The sequence below is a fragment of the Macaca mulatta genome, chromosome 10 (genome assembly GCF_049350105.2).
Source record: "Macaca mulatta isolate MMU2019108-1 chromosome 10, T2T-MMU8v2.0, whole genome shotgun sequence".
Lineage (NCBI taxonomy): Eukaryota > Metazoa > Chordata > Mammalia > Primates > Cercopithecidae > Macaca > Macaca mulatta.
The window spans coordinates 19,589,379-19,602,808 of NC_133415.1; the positions used below are offsets into that span (position 1 = coordinate 19,589,379).

A 13,430-nucleotide genomic window follows, 5' to 3' on the forward strand; every position below is an offset into this window, starting at 1 on the left:
TTCAAGACAAAGAGAGGACACCCTTCTGCAGCACACATGGTCCTGCGCAATTGCTTCTGCTTCCTTCTCCTGCTGCACCTGCCCCTTCCTCTCCCTTGGCCATCCATCAGGTCTCCATGGAAACATTCAGAAGCTTTCCCTGGGCCCCAGAATAGGTCAGGCTCCCCCTCACACCTTTCTTTTTCTTTTTTTTGGACAGTCTTGCTCTGTCGCCCAGGCTGGAGTGCAGTGGTGTGATCTCAGCTCACTGCAGCCTCCGCCTCCCGGGATCAATCAATTCTCTGCCTCAGCCTCTCCAGTAGCTGGGATTATAGTATAGGCACCCACCACCACGCTGGCTTTTTTTTTTTTTTTTGAGACGGAGTCTCGCTCTGTCTCACCAGGTTGGAGTGTGGTGGTGCAATCTCGGCTCACTGCAACCTCTACCTCCTGAGTTCAAGCGATTCTCCGGCCTCAGCCTCCTGAGTAGCTGGGATTACAGGCACACGCCACCACACCCAGTTAATTTTTCTATTTTTAGTAGAGACGGGGTTTCACCATGTTGGCCAGGATGGTCTTGATATCTTGACTTCGTGATCCGCCCTCCTCGGCCTCCTAAAGTGCTGGGATTACAGGCGTGAGGCACCGCGCCTGGCCCCCCCTTACACCTTTCACAGTGGCCTCTACTTTGTCTTTTGAGCACTTTTCACAACTATACTTATTACTTCACAACCCTAAAAATCGTTATTTGTGTAATTTTTTGTTTAATATCCTTCCTCCTGCATCTACACGATGCCTGGCACGTGGGAGACTGTTAATACATGTGTGGGCAGCATGGTGACTGAACCTGTGAACAACAAACGAGTGAGTAAACCACAAACAAATCTCCCTCCCGTGGCGATGGGCTGGCTGCGATTCCACTGGGACACAGGGACTTGTATAAAGGGGCAGCTCCCTTAGAGTCTACATCATAAAACCTGATAGGAACAGTATCTTGCCATCACTGTGACAGGCAGCCCAAGGGGGCATGCACAAAGCAATCCTAAGATGTGTGCAGTGCGGGGTGGACACCCAGCTCCCTGCATAGGTCAGACTCCAGAGCTGGCCAGTTTCTCTGTTGTCCTCCAATCTGGCTTCAAGTGGTGGCAGCCACTCTCCTGGTTCCTGCAGAAGAGACACGAAGGTGGTGAGGGGGTGTCTCACAAGGAGAACTGTGCCGGTTTCACTTCTGCTTTGAGGCGAGACACATCCTGTGTGTCAGACTACCCAGGGAGTGCTCCTGTTCTCCCAGGGCCAACCACCAACAGTGCAGTGACCAGGAGTAGGAGACCCTGGGGAGTCGGGACCGGGGACATGGCTCTCATGGCTGTGCAGGGAGCTTGGCCCCAGGCCCTCCCCTGCCTCCTTCCTTGCATGGCTGCCCCTCCAGAGAGGCCTCTCTCACTGGGTTTGTCTCCCACGCCCCATCTCATTATGAGGAAAAGCCCAGCCTGGCTAGGGGGGATGGAGGGGTCGGGAGAATGCAGACAGGTTCAATCCCTCCTCTGCTCTGTGTGCTCACTCAGTAACCCCAGGCAAGTCCTGAACTTCCCTGAGACTCAGTTTCTCCTCTGAGAAGTGGGGGTCCCCATTACCCACTCACCTCCATCAGGGCTGTCCTCAGGCCCTAGCAGGTTGGTGGGCACACACTTTTTTGGGGTTCAATATACAAGTAAGCTCTTGCTATTATCTTTTTTCTGCTTTCTTTCTCTCTTTTCCCAAGCTTCAGACTAGCTGGTGGTATATCATGTTCCTTGTACACCTTCTGGGCACGTTCAAAACAAAATGTTTAGCCCAAGCATGGTGGCTCATACCTGTAATTCCAGCACTTTGGGAGGCCCAAGGTGTGTGGATTGCTTGAGCCCAAGAGTTCGAGGCAGCCTGGGCAACAAAGTGAGACCCTGTCTCCACAAAAAATTAGTAGGGTGTGGTGGTATGTGCCTGTAGTCCCAGCGACTGGGGAGGCTGTGGTGGGAGGATCAACTGAACCTGGGAGGCAGAGGTTGTAGTGAGCTGTGATCATGCCACTGCACTTCAGCCTGGGTGACAGAGCAAGACCCTGTCTGAAAATAAAATAAAATAGAAAACCAGAATGTTTGGCCTCCGTTATGGGAGCATTTTTAGCACTGCCTTAAAATGAAGGAGCACCCTGCGCCACTCGGACACCTTTGCAAAGCCGACTGCATCGGGTCCCCACCATGATCCCTCGAAGGAAGCTGGGAACGTGCCGTCATCACTGCACCCTCAAACTTGAGGTCGAGTGAGGTGACTGGACTTGCTCAGGATCACAGGCAGGGGGCACTACTATCAGACAAGAGTAACAATGACTCTTTCTCAGACTTAGTTCTCAAAGGGCCGTCACAACCCCCCCACCCTTTTTTGAGAAAGAGTCTCCCTCCGTCACCCAGGCTGGAGTGCAGTGGTGCGATCTCAGCTCACTGCAGCCTCCGCTTCCCCGGTTCAAGTGATTCTCAGACTCAGCCTCCCAAGTAGCCGAGATTACAGGCATGCACCACCACACCTGGCTAAGTCTTGGTTTTTTAGTAGAGATGGGGTTTTGCCATGATGGCCAGGCTAGTCTCGAATTCCTGGCCTCAAGTGATCTGCCTGCTTTGGCCTCCCAAAGTGCTGGAATTACAGGCATGAGTCATTGCGCCCAGCCCAACAACCCTTATCTCCCAGGTTCTCACATTGACTTCTCCAGTTATGTAATGAAGTCTTGATGATTCCCATCTTGTCACTAGACGGATGAGGGTCAGTCAGGTTTCAAAAGGCTATGCAGGGTCACCTGGTGAAGAAATAGCAGGTTGAACCTGGGCACAGGGTTTCTGGTTCCCTGAAGAGAAAGGGAACATGAAAGGGAACATGAAAGAGATCATTTCCCTACTTGTCCTATCAGAGACACCAGCCACCACTGTGGAGCTTGGGTGTGTTCAGAGGCCATTGTTCTACCTAGATCTGGGGCCAGGGAGAGCAAAGGCTGACAGGTGATCAAGGCCCCAGTGGCATGACCCCAGGGGACAGGCTGGCTCAGGGTTTCCAGACAATGGGCCATTTGTTGGCTCCAGTGTGCACCCTGGGACTTGCCAGCACTCACCTCTAGTTGTTGAAAGGGCAGGCTGGGTGAGGCAGGTCGGTGAACTCTCTCTGTGGTTCTTTCAGTTTTTAGTCGTCTTCTCTTGACTGTTCTGTTGCCAAAGCCCCCCAGCCCTCCATCATCCCCTTCCCCACCCTATACTCCTCACCTGTTAGGAGGACTCTTAGGTAGCTGTCAAGTCCCAGCCCAAATGCCCCTTTCTCTAGTCTTCCCCAGCTCCCCTACACAGAATGAAGCCCTCTCCTCTATTTCTTTTTTTCTTGGGACCGAGTCTTGCTCTGTTGCCCAGGCTGGAGTGCAGAGGTACGATCTTGGCTCAATGCAAACTCCACCTCCCGAGTTCAAGTGATTCTCCTGCCTCAGCCTCCCGAGTTGCTAGGATTACAGGCACCCACCACTATGCCTGGCTGATTTTTTCTTCCTGTATTTTTAGTAGAAATGGGGTTTTACCATGTTGGCCAGGCTGGTCTCGAACTCCTGACCTCAAGTGATCCACTTGCCTCAGCCTCCCAAATTGCTGGGATTATAGGCATGAGCCATCACACCGGCCAATTTCTTTCTTTCTTTTTTTTGAGAGGGAGTCTCGCTCTGTCGCCCAGGCTGGAGTGCAGTGGCGCGATCTTGGCTCACTGCAAGCTCCGCCTCCCGGGTTCACGCCATTCTCCTGCCTCAGCCTCCTGAGTAGCTGGGACTACAGGCGCCCGCCACGGCGCCCAGCTAATTTTTTGTATTTTTAGAGATGGGGTTTCACCGTGGTCTCGATCTCCTGACCTTGTGATCCGCCCGCCTCGGCCTCCCAAAGTGCTGGGATTACAGGCGTGAGCCACCGCGCCCGGCCTCTTTCTTTTTTTTTTTTTGAGATGGAGGCTTGCTCTGTTGCCCATGCTGGAGTGCAGTGGCATGATCTTGGCTCACTGCAAGCTCCGCCTCCCAGGTTCATGCCATTCTCCTGCCTCAGCCTCCCAAGAAGCTGGGACTACAGGCGCCCGCCACCACGCCAGGCTAAATTTTTTTGTATTTTTAGTAGAGACGGGGTTTCACTGTGTTAGCCAGGATGGTCTCGATCTCCTAACCTCATGATCCGCCCACCTCAGGCTCCTAAAGTGCTGGGATTACAGATGTGAGCCACCGCGCTCGGCTAGCACCCGGCCAGTTTCTGTACTGCATTACAGAGCCAATCTGAGACCTCTTCTAGAGTGCTATGGTGGCTGCTTTGCATGTCTGCTTCCCTCCACCAGGAGGGCAAGGCCCACATTGGTTCAACCTTGCATAAATGTTGGCTGAATGAATGAATTCAATAAATTCTAAATAAGTGCCAAATGTGTGATGGGCACTTGCCGTGGGGGATACAAGGATGAGCAAGATGTGTTCTCTGCCTTCAAAGAGCTTACATTCGATGGGAGAGACAAGCTATGTGAACAAGTAAAGTGGAAGAGAAACACAGAAGCCATGTCCCAGCAAGCGAGCATTCCATATGGCCAGCATTCTAATCCTGGTGCTGTGGTAACCTGCTGTATGCCTCTAAGCAGGCCTCTTAGCCACTCTGGCCTTGGAACCCAGCAAGAGTAATTGCTATAAATTGACGATGGGGCTGCCATTGGATTCAGATCACAGGAAGGGGCAAGTGGCAGATGCCTCTTCTTCCAAAGTCACAGGAGGGAGGGAGTCCCCTTCTAAACCTCTTACCTGACCACAGTCTAGTTCATGGTGTCTGAAGCTGACACAATTGACATTGGAGGCTGGATAATTCTTTGCTGTAAGGTCTATCCTGAGCATTGTAGGTTTTTTAGAAGTACTCACTAGAGGCTGGGCACAGCGGCTCACGCCTGTAATCCCAGCACTTTGAGAAGCTGAGGTAGGAGGATCACTCGAGGCCAGGAGTTCAAGAACAGCCTGGCTAACATGGCAAAACTCTGTCTCTACAAAAAAATACAAAAATTAGCCAGGCATGGCGGCACATGCCTGTAATCCCAGGTACTCAGGAGGCTGAGGCACAAGAATCGCTTGAACCCAGGAGGTGGAGGTCGCAGTCAGCCAAGGTTGTGCCACTGTGCTCCAGCCTGGATGACACAGTGAGACCCTGTCTCAAAAAAAGGGCACAGACAGGAAGAAAGAAACTGCATTCCAGTGGCAACTGTGGGACTGAAACGGACTGGAATTCCCCCCTCAGCACTCATCCATCCTGTTGGTTGAGAAGGGAGAAAGTCTATAATCTTGTGGTCCCCAATGTTTCTCCCAGATGAGTTCAGATGAAAATTCTGGGGCGCAGAGAGAAAAGGCTTTTCCAGAGATTGCATAGCAATTCCCCATCTCCCCTCATCCCCTTGGGAAAATAGATTTTCTTGTTGGAAGGACTATATGCTGATTCACTGAGGAAACAGAGGAATCTTGCTCCAGCCAGAGAAGCAGATGGAGGTCAAATCTGAGGGCTGGTAGGACTGAGTACTTGGCACCAGCTTTCGCTACACGCAAATGCTACATCCTGGGCATTTCAGGTCAGGTTTAGGGCAAGTGTGTGGCACAGTCTGAAGGCCAGGAGCTGCCTGAAGCACTTGGAGGCTGAAGCCACAGCTACAGACCACAAGAGAGGGCACACACAGTGCCTTCCTGATAGAAGCCTGGCAGGGAGGAAAGGCCATTGGTCCTGTGTCAAAGTCACTGAGTCACTGCCCATTCCCTACCAGAGAACCTGTATATGAGACCATGTTACACCACATCTGTACCCCTGTAGCTTCACCATACATGTAAGGCAGTCAGTTGAAAGGAATGAAGGGGTCCCCAGGCAGGAACCCAGGATGGAGCAGTGGGTGGCATCTCATCGACACAGCACCACCAGGAGGCGAAGGAGGCAGCACAACTGGTGGTGACTGGGCTGATTCCCATGAACCTGATTCCCAGCCCAGCTGTTTGTTAGTGTATGGGCGTGGACCCTACTTACTGGAGCCTTCCACCCCTCAGCTGGTATGTTGATAACATTATGCAGTGAGCCAGGTGCAGTGGCTCACGCCTGTAATCCCAGCACTCTGGGAGGCCGAGGCAGGTGGATCATTTGAGGTCAGCAGTTTGAGATCAGCCTGACCAAGATGGTGAAACCCTGTCTCTACTAAAATTACAAAAATTAACTGGATATGGTGGCTTGTACCTATTGTCCCAGCTACCGGGGAGACTGAGGCAGGAGAATTGCTTGAACTTGGGAGACAGAGGTTGCAGTGAGCCGAGATTCTGCCACTGCATTCCAAGTCTGGGCAACAGAGCAAGATTCCGTCTCAACTACAACAACAACAAAAAATAGATTACGCAATGAAAAGGTGTATGACACATTGCCCAGGACACAGGAAACACTCAATGGAGTGACCATTGTTATTCTGTGTTTTTCTCAAGTTTTCTGGGTAACTGAAGAGGCCTGTAAATTGGCTTCTATTCAGCATTCCGTCCCAGTATTTCCTATCTGCTTCAGCAAGCCCGCACGGATTTGCACAATGTCTCTGGCATACATCATGTACTCCTTCCTTTTTTTTTTTTTTTTTTGAGATGGGTCACCCAGGATGGAGTGCAGTGGTGCAATCTTGGCTCACTGCAACCTCTGCCTCCCAGGTTCAAGGGATTCTCCTGCCTCAGCCTCCCAAGTAGCTGGGACTACAGGCGCCCGCCACCATGCCCAGCTAACTTTTTTTTTTAAGATGAAGTTTCACTCTTGTTGCTCAGGCTGGAATGCAGTGGCGTGATCTCGGCTCACTGCAACCTCTGCCTCCCGAGTTCAAGTGATTCTCCTGCCTCAGCCTCCTGAGTAGCTGGGACTACAGGCACGCACCACCACGCCAGGTCTGCTCATTGCAGACCTCCTGGGTTCAAGAGATCTCCCCACCTCAGCCTCTCAAGTAGCTGGGAAGACAGGTGCGAGTCACCATGTCCAGCTAACTTTTGTTTTTTCTTAGAGTCTTGCTCTGTGGCCCAGGCTGGAGTACAGTAGCATGATCTCAGCTCACTGCAACCTCCACCTCTTGGGTTCAAATGGTTCTCTAATTTTTGTATTTTTAGTAGAGACAGGGTTTCACCATGTTGGCCAGGATAATCTCGATCTCTTGACCTCTTGATCCACCCACCTTGGCCTCCCAAAGTGTTGGAATTACAGGCGTGAGCCACCATCCCCAGCCCTAACTTTTGTATTTTTAGTAGAGATGGGGTTTCACCATGTTGGCCAGGCTGGTCTCGAACTCCTGACCTCAGGTGATCGACCCACTTGGCCTCCCAAAGTGCTGGGATTACAGGCGTGAGCCACCACACCCCGCCCTAACTTTTGTATTTTTAGTAGAGATGGGGTTTCATCATGTTTGCCAGGCTGGTCTCAAACTCCTGACCTCAGGTGATCTTGGCCTCCCAAAGTGCTGGGATGACAGGCGTGAGCCACTGCATCCGGCCTATATAATCTGGTGACAGGCTCCTGATCAGCATGCACATGTCCTCCATGTCTGACCAAACCAGACTCCCTGTGGGCTGAGCTTTGTACCTACAAAAAGGTGGATGGGTCTGAGAGACAGGTGGGATGAATGGATGGGAGGACTGGAGGATGATGGAGGAGGAAGGCATCGAGTTTGACTACCAGATTCTGGCTTGGACAAGTGGGTGGAAGGAGGTGCCCACCAGAGAGAGGAGGAATCAGGAAAGTAGGCAGCAGGACACTGGGGCCCATGGGCAGGAGAGTTTCAGGTTCCGCTCTGTTGGGGGAGTGACCCAGCATCCTAACTCACCAGCCGCCCCTTCTTCCACCAAATCATTCTCTGGGCCTTCTGCTGGGCAATTGCAGGGGCAATTGTTGGCTTTACACATGGGACACTGAGGATCGCAAGTGGTTGTTCAGTTCGTATGTGATCTGAACAGGCCAGTGGCTGCTTTGTCCAGCACCATCACTCAATGGCTTGACAGCACAATGGAGACTCCCATCCAGGAATGTGAGAGCAGCTGTTCAGCTGTTTGAGAGCAGACATTTGCTTACTCTCTTTTGGTAAGACTTTTCATATACGTGGCTTTTTTTTTTCTTTTTTGAGATAGGGTCTCACTCTGTCACCCAGACTGGAGTGCAGTGGTGCAATCACGGCTCATTGCAGACCTCCTGGGTTCAAGAGATCTCCCCACCTCAGCCTCTCAAGTAGCTGGGAAGACAGGTGCGAGTCACCATGTCCAGCTAACTTTTGTTTTTTCTTAGAGTCTTGCTCTGTGGCCCAGGCTGGAGTACAGTAGCATGATCTCAGCTCACTGCAACCTCCACCTCTTGGGTTCAAATGGTTCTCTTGCCTCAGCCTCCCGAGTAGCTGGGATTATAGATGCACACCACCACGCCCAGCTAATTTTTGTATTTTTCATAGAGATGGGGTTTCATCATGTTGGCCAGGCTAATATCAAATTCCTGACCTCACATGATCCGCCCACCTCGGCCTCACAAAGTGTTAGGATTACAGGCGTGAGCCACTGCACCCAGCCCTAAGCTAATTTTTAATTTAATTTAATTAATTTATTTTTTTGTAGCGATGGGGTCTTCCTATGTTGCTCAGGCTGATCTCAAACTCCTGGGCTCAAGCGATCCTCCCATCTCAGACTCCCAAAGTGTTGGGATTTCAAGTGTGGGCCAACCGTGCCCAACTACATGTGTCTTCTGATTCTCCAACCACCCGGGGAGATAGCTTCCCATTTCATAGATGAGGGGATTGGCATATCTGAGAAAAGGGAAGGTGAAAAAGGAAAAGAAAACAGGTTTTTATCAAAGTCCTGCTCTATTTCCAGGAATTATCCAGTGCTCTTTCACATGTATTAATAAACCTGTTCTCTCAAAATCATTACATGCAGCATCCATAGCTGCGTTTTAAGTTCTAAATAAGTTCAAGTTCTGTGAAGTAATTAAGGAGCCCAGCTAGGAAGGTGGAGATTCAGATGTAAAATCCAGTGCTCAGGCCAGGCACGGTGGCTCACGCCTGTAATCCCAGCACTTTGGGAGGCCGAGGAGGTTGGATCACCTGAGGTCAGGAGATCGAGACCATCCTTGCAAACATGATGAAACCCTGTCTCTACTAAAAATACAAAAATTAACCGGGCATGGTGATGTGCACTTGTAGTCCCAGTTACTCAGGAGGCTAAGGCAGGAGAATCGCTTGAACCAAAGGCAGAGGTCACAGTGAGCCATCACACCCCTGCACTCCAGCCTGGGTGACAGAGCAAGACTCCGTCTCTTAAAAAAATAAAATAAAAAAATCCAGTGCCCACCCCTGGAATCCGAAGTTCATTCACTTACTATACATTCAGTCAACAACCATTTCTCCAACATCTACTATTATCATGCACACGTATCGCTTCTCGGCCTTTTGGCTAAGATCAAGTGTATCATGCACACGTGACACCAAAAAGATGAACAAAATAGAGAACCTTTGGCTGGGCACAGTGGCTCATGCCTGTAATCCCAGCACTTTGGGAGGCCAAGGCAGGTGGATTACCTGAGGTCAGGAGTTCGAGACCAGCCTGGCCAACATGGTGAAACCCTGTCTCTACTAAAAAATACAAAAATTAGCTGGTTGTGGTGGTGTGCATCTGTAATCCCAGCTACTCACAAGCTGAGACAGGAGAATTGCTTGAACCTGGGAGGTAGAGGTTACAGTGAGCCAAGATTGCACCACTGCACTCCAGCCTGGGACAGAGCAAGACTCCATCTCAAAAAAAAAAAAAAAAAAAAAAGCTGGGTGTGATGGCTCACGCCTGTAATCCCAGCACCTTGGGCACTTTGGGAGGCCGAGGCGGGTGGATCACCTGAGGTCAGGAGTTCGAGATCAGCCTGGCAAACATGGAAAAACCCTGTGTCTACTAAAAATAGGAAAATTAGTTGGGTTCTGTCGCAGGGCCCTGAATCCCAGTTACTCACGGGCTGAGATAGGAGAATCACTCGCACCTGGGAGGTGGAGGCTGCAGTGAGCTGAGATCGCACCACTGCATTTCAGCCTGGGTGACAGAGCCAGACTCTATCTCAAAAAAAAAAAAGAGAAGCTTCTGCCATGGTAGAGTATAAATGTGTTGAGCACCATGCTGGAGAAGTACAAGGTGCTGTGGGCGGATGTAACAGGGCCACCAACTCTGCTTCTCTGGAGAAGTGACATTTGAGCTAAGAGCTGATGGCTGACCACCAGGAGTTAGTGAGACAGAGCAGGCATGGAGGGAGGAATGTTCTAGGCAGATGGAACAGAGGGAACAGCAAGTGCAAAGCATCTGAGCTGGTACAGTTTGTGATGTTCCAGGGAATGTGTGATGGCCAGGGTGGCTGTACGAACAGCCCACAGGACCAGATTGTGCAGGACCATGTAGGCTGCAACTAAGATTTTTGAAGTTTAAGTCACCAAAAAGTTCTAGTTAAGTGGTGGCAAAATCACAGTGGTTTTATAAAAAGACTGACTGACAAGTGGAGTGAAAGCAGAGACAAACTACAAGGTTTTCCTGGAGATCTAAGAGAAAGACAAAGGAAGGCTGGACTGAGTGGCAGCTCAGGGCCTGGGAAGAAGAGAATGGATGCAAAGCTACTGAGGAGGCAAATCAACAGGACTTGTGATGAACTCCACGTGGTGAGATGGCACAGCAAGAAGTGGCAGCCACTGTCGGATTCTCCCCTCTGACCCACAGCCCCCAAACTGCCCTGAGTAGCTTAAGGCAGGGTGCTGAGGTAGAAGCACCATGCTGAGTCTTATCTCAGCAAACCTAAGCTAGGCTGGGCATGGTGGCTCACACCTGTAATCCCAGCACTTTGGGAAGCTGAGGTGAGTGGATCACCTGAGATGAGGAGTTCAAGACCAGCCTAGCCAACATGGTGAAACCCCATCTCTACTTAAAATACAAAAAATTAGCCTGGTATGGTGGCAGGTGCCTGTAATCCCAGCTACTTGGGAGGCCGAGGCAGGAGAATCGCTTGAACCCAGGAGGCAGAGGTTGTAGTGAGCTCAGATCACACCATTGCACTCCAGCCTGGGCAACAAGAGTGAAAATTTTGTCTTAAAAAACAAAACAAAACAAAACAAAAACCTAACTTAGAGTCTACAAAGGTTTCCGTTGATTTTTTTCAGAATGCCATCATATCTGCATCCCAGAGCTGGGCTCACCCCATTTAGCAAGATTCATTCTGACAGCATGAGCCTACAGTTACCTTGTAAGTTATCCTGCCTGCTCACTGTCCTCACTGGAACCATCCTTGCTCCGGCCTAGCAGCCTATGAAAGAAATCTCTCAACAAACTCATAGCCAAACTCCCTAAGCCAGTGAATTCTGAAGCCCTCTCACCATCTGTGGCCTCTTCATTGACTGCCATGACCCCGGCCACCTGGCACAACTGCCCAGCTCAGGATGGGACTGCTTCTGTGGGGAACTGGGTGGGGACAGAGATGATGCACGTGGAGCTTTTTATTTGCTTCTGGTATGTACAGGTATATACAGTAGGTGAGAGTCTATGGTACATTATTTCACAAAATTATCTTACATCTGTGCACACTCCCGGGCAGGAAGTGGCAGATTCTGCCCCTAATATCCTATAGATGGTGAAGGAAAAGGATGCTACCAGGAGCCACTCACTTCCGAGGACATTCATGGGGGCTGCCTGCCCTCTTCCCAGACACTGGAGCCCTCCCACGGACAATCTGTGCCTCCCACCTGCTCGGAGCACTTGCTGACAGGAGTGGCGGCAGCAGCAGCAGCTGCTTCCAAAGTCTTTCTTCTAGAGTAGAAGATTTGTTGTGGGGGCCAAAAAAAAAAAAAAAAAAAAATTGGCCCCCACTCACTGACAGTAGCAAATGGACACCTGACTCCTAGAGCCTGCCTGGAATCCTCCTCCACCCTGGGTTTGAGGGCAGCAGCTCACCCACCTTCCCTCAGCACAGGCACAGCCTTCTAACCCTGGCCTCACGGGGCACTGGCATGCATCTTCTCCAGGCAACTTGTCCAGAACGTGACCAGACGGTTGTCACGGTTGATGCAGAAGTCTGTGAAGTCCTTCAGCAGCCGATCAGCAAACTTTTCATCCCCTGTGGCACTGGAGCGCCATGTCTTGGTTAGCATGGTGTTGTAGGCCCAGTTGTAGCCGACCCGCTCCTCGCAGAACATGTTCTGGTTGGTGGAGCTGGTGGAGTTCCGCCGCCGCCGCTGCTGCCCTGAGAACTTGCGCTTGGAATAGGGCAGCTGCAGAAACACTGTTCCTGAAGAGAAAGGGGAGCGCCTGTGTGGCAGCCACCAGGAGGGCTCCTGGAGCCTGCTGAGGTGGTTCTGCAGCCACAGGTTTGGTGCAAGGAAAGGGATGTGGACCCACCTGTCCAACTCTGCCCGTAGCTCCTTACCTGTAACGTGGATGTACTGAGGCTTGTTCTCAGCAGGGAAGTTAAAAGCAGAGGCAGAATATTTATCTTGTACAAACCCAAACCTAGGAAAGGACACAAAGACATGCTGATCAGCGCCTCCTTAGTTAAAGGGGCAAGGGAAGAGAATGTAGCTGATAGGACTCTCGGACAGCCTGAGACACAGAGATCTGGAAAGATATCTTTCTAGATTGCACATGCAGGCTGCTTTTGTCCTCACCCTCACCACTTTTTGACCTCTACCTCTTGCAACACCATGGCTCACCAGACCTCCTCACACCTAGCAGCCTGTCATCTCCGAGGTCCACCATGTCACCACCACCATACTGAATGAAAACCTTCCCATCGGCTGCACTCTTCATCCAGCCTTCATCTCTGCCCAGATAGCCTGTCCCTCCTACCATGTTCCCTACCCATCCCAGCAGACCTTCCCGCTGAACGTTCTCCCCCATCCCATCCTGGGCCTCTCACTGGAATCTACCTCATGTCCTGACAGGCCACACATACCCACCCGCATACTTGAGGCTATCCATTCCTCCAGGGAAAGGCCTTATCTTTTTTTTTTTTTTTTTTTTGGTGAAAGGGAGTTGTTGCACTGTTGCCCAGACTGGAGTGCAATGGCATGATCTCGGCTCACTGCAACCTCCGCCTCCTGGTTCAAGTGATTCTCCTGCCTCAGCCTCCTGAGTAGCTGGGATTACAGGCATGTGCCACCACGCCTGGCTTATTTTTGTATTAGCCAGGATTAACCAGGATTGTCCTGGTAGTAGCCAGGAGAATCACTTGAATCCGGGAGGCAGAGGTTGCCGTGAGCTGAGATCATGCCATTGTACTCCAGCCTTGGCAACAGGGTGAGACTCCATCTCAAAAAAAAAAAAAAAAAAGAAAAGAAAAAAAGAAAAAAAAAAAAGAGAAACGCCAAGCTAGGGCTCTCTGCTTCACTGTGCT

The 13,430-nt window shown here is 50.9% G+C and overlaps 1 protein-coding gene and 1 long non-coding RNA gene across 51 annotated transcripts in view; one reads left to right on the forward strand and one right to left on the reverse strand.

Annotated features, from left to right (window-relative positions):
- Positions 1–726: 726 nt before the first annotated feature.
- Positions 727–13,430, reverse strand: part of DEPDC5 (DEP domain containing 5, GATOR1 subcomplex subunit) — a 166,113-nt gene continuing 153,409 nt past the window's right edge. For 39 of the 50 annotated variants that reach the window (XR_013399232.1, XR_013399233.1, XR_013399231.1 and 36 more), the window contains 2 exons: positions 12,465–12,547; positions 11,521–12,326 (listed from right to left, as the gene is read on the reverse strand). Coding sequence is in view for 23 of the 50 variants with exons in the window: in XM_077949897.1 (XP_077806023.1) it covers positions 12,034–12,326; positions 12,465–12,547 (376 nt within the window). In the remaining 27 variants the exon portion in view is untranslated. Of the gene's footprint in view, positions 1,144–2,708; positions 2,807–11,520; positions 12,327–12,464; positions 12,548–13,430 lie in introns of those variants that run through there. The other 11 variants (XR_013399213.1, XR_013399211.1, XR_013399209.1 and 8 more) reach the window with 2 other exon arrangements.
- Positions 4,119–8,363, forward strand: LOC144331793 (uncharacterized). The gene is made up of 2 exons (XR_013399292.1): positions 4,119–6,111; positions 7,553–8,363. It is a non-coding gene; the product is annotated as an uncharacterized LOC144331793 (long non-coding RNA).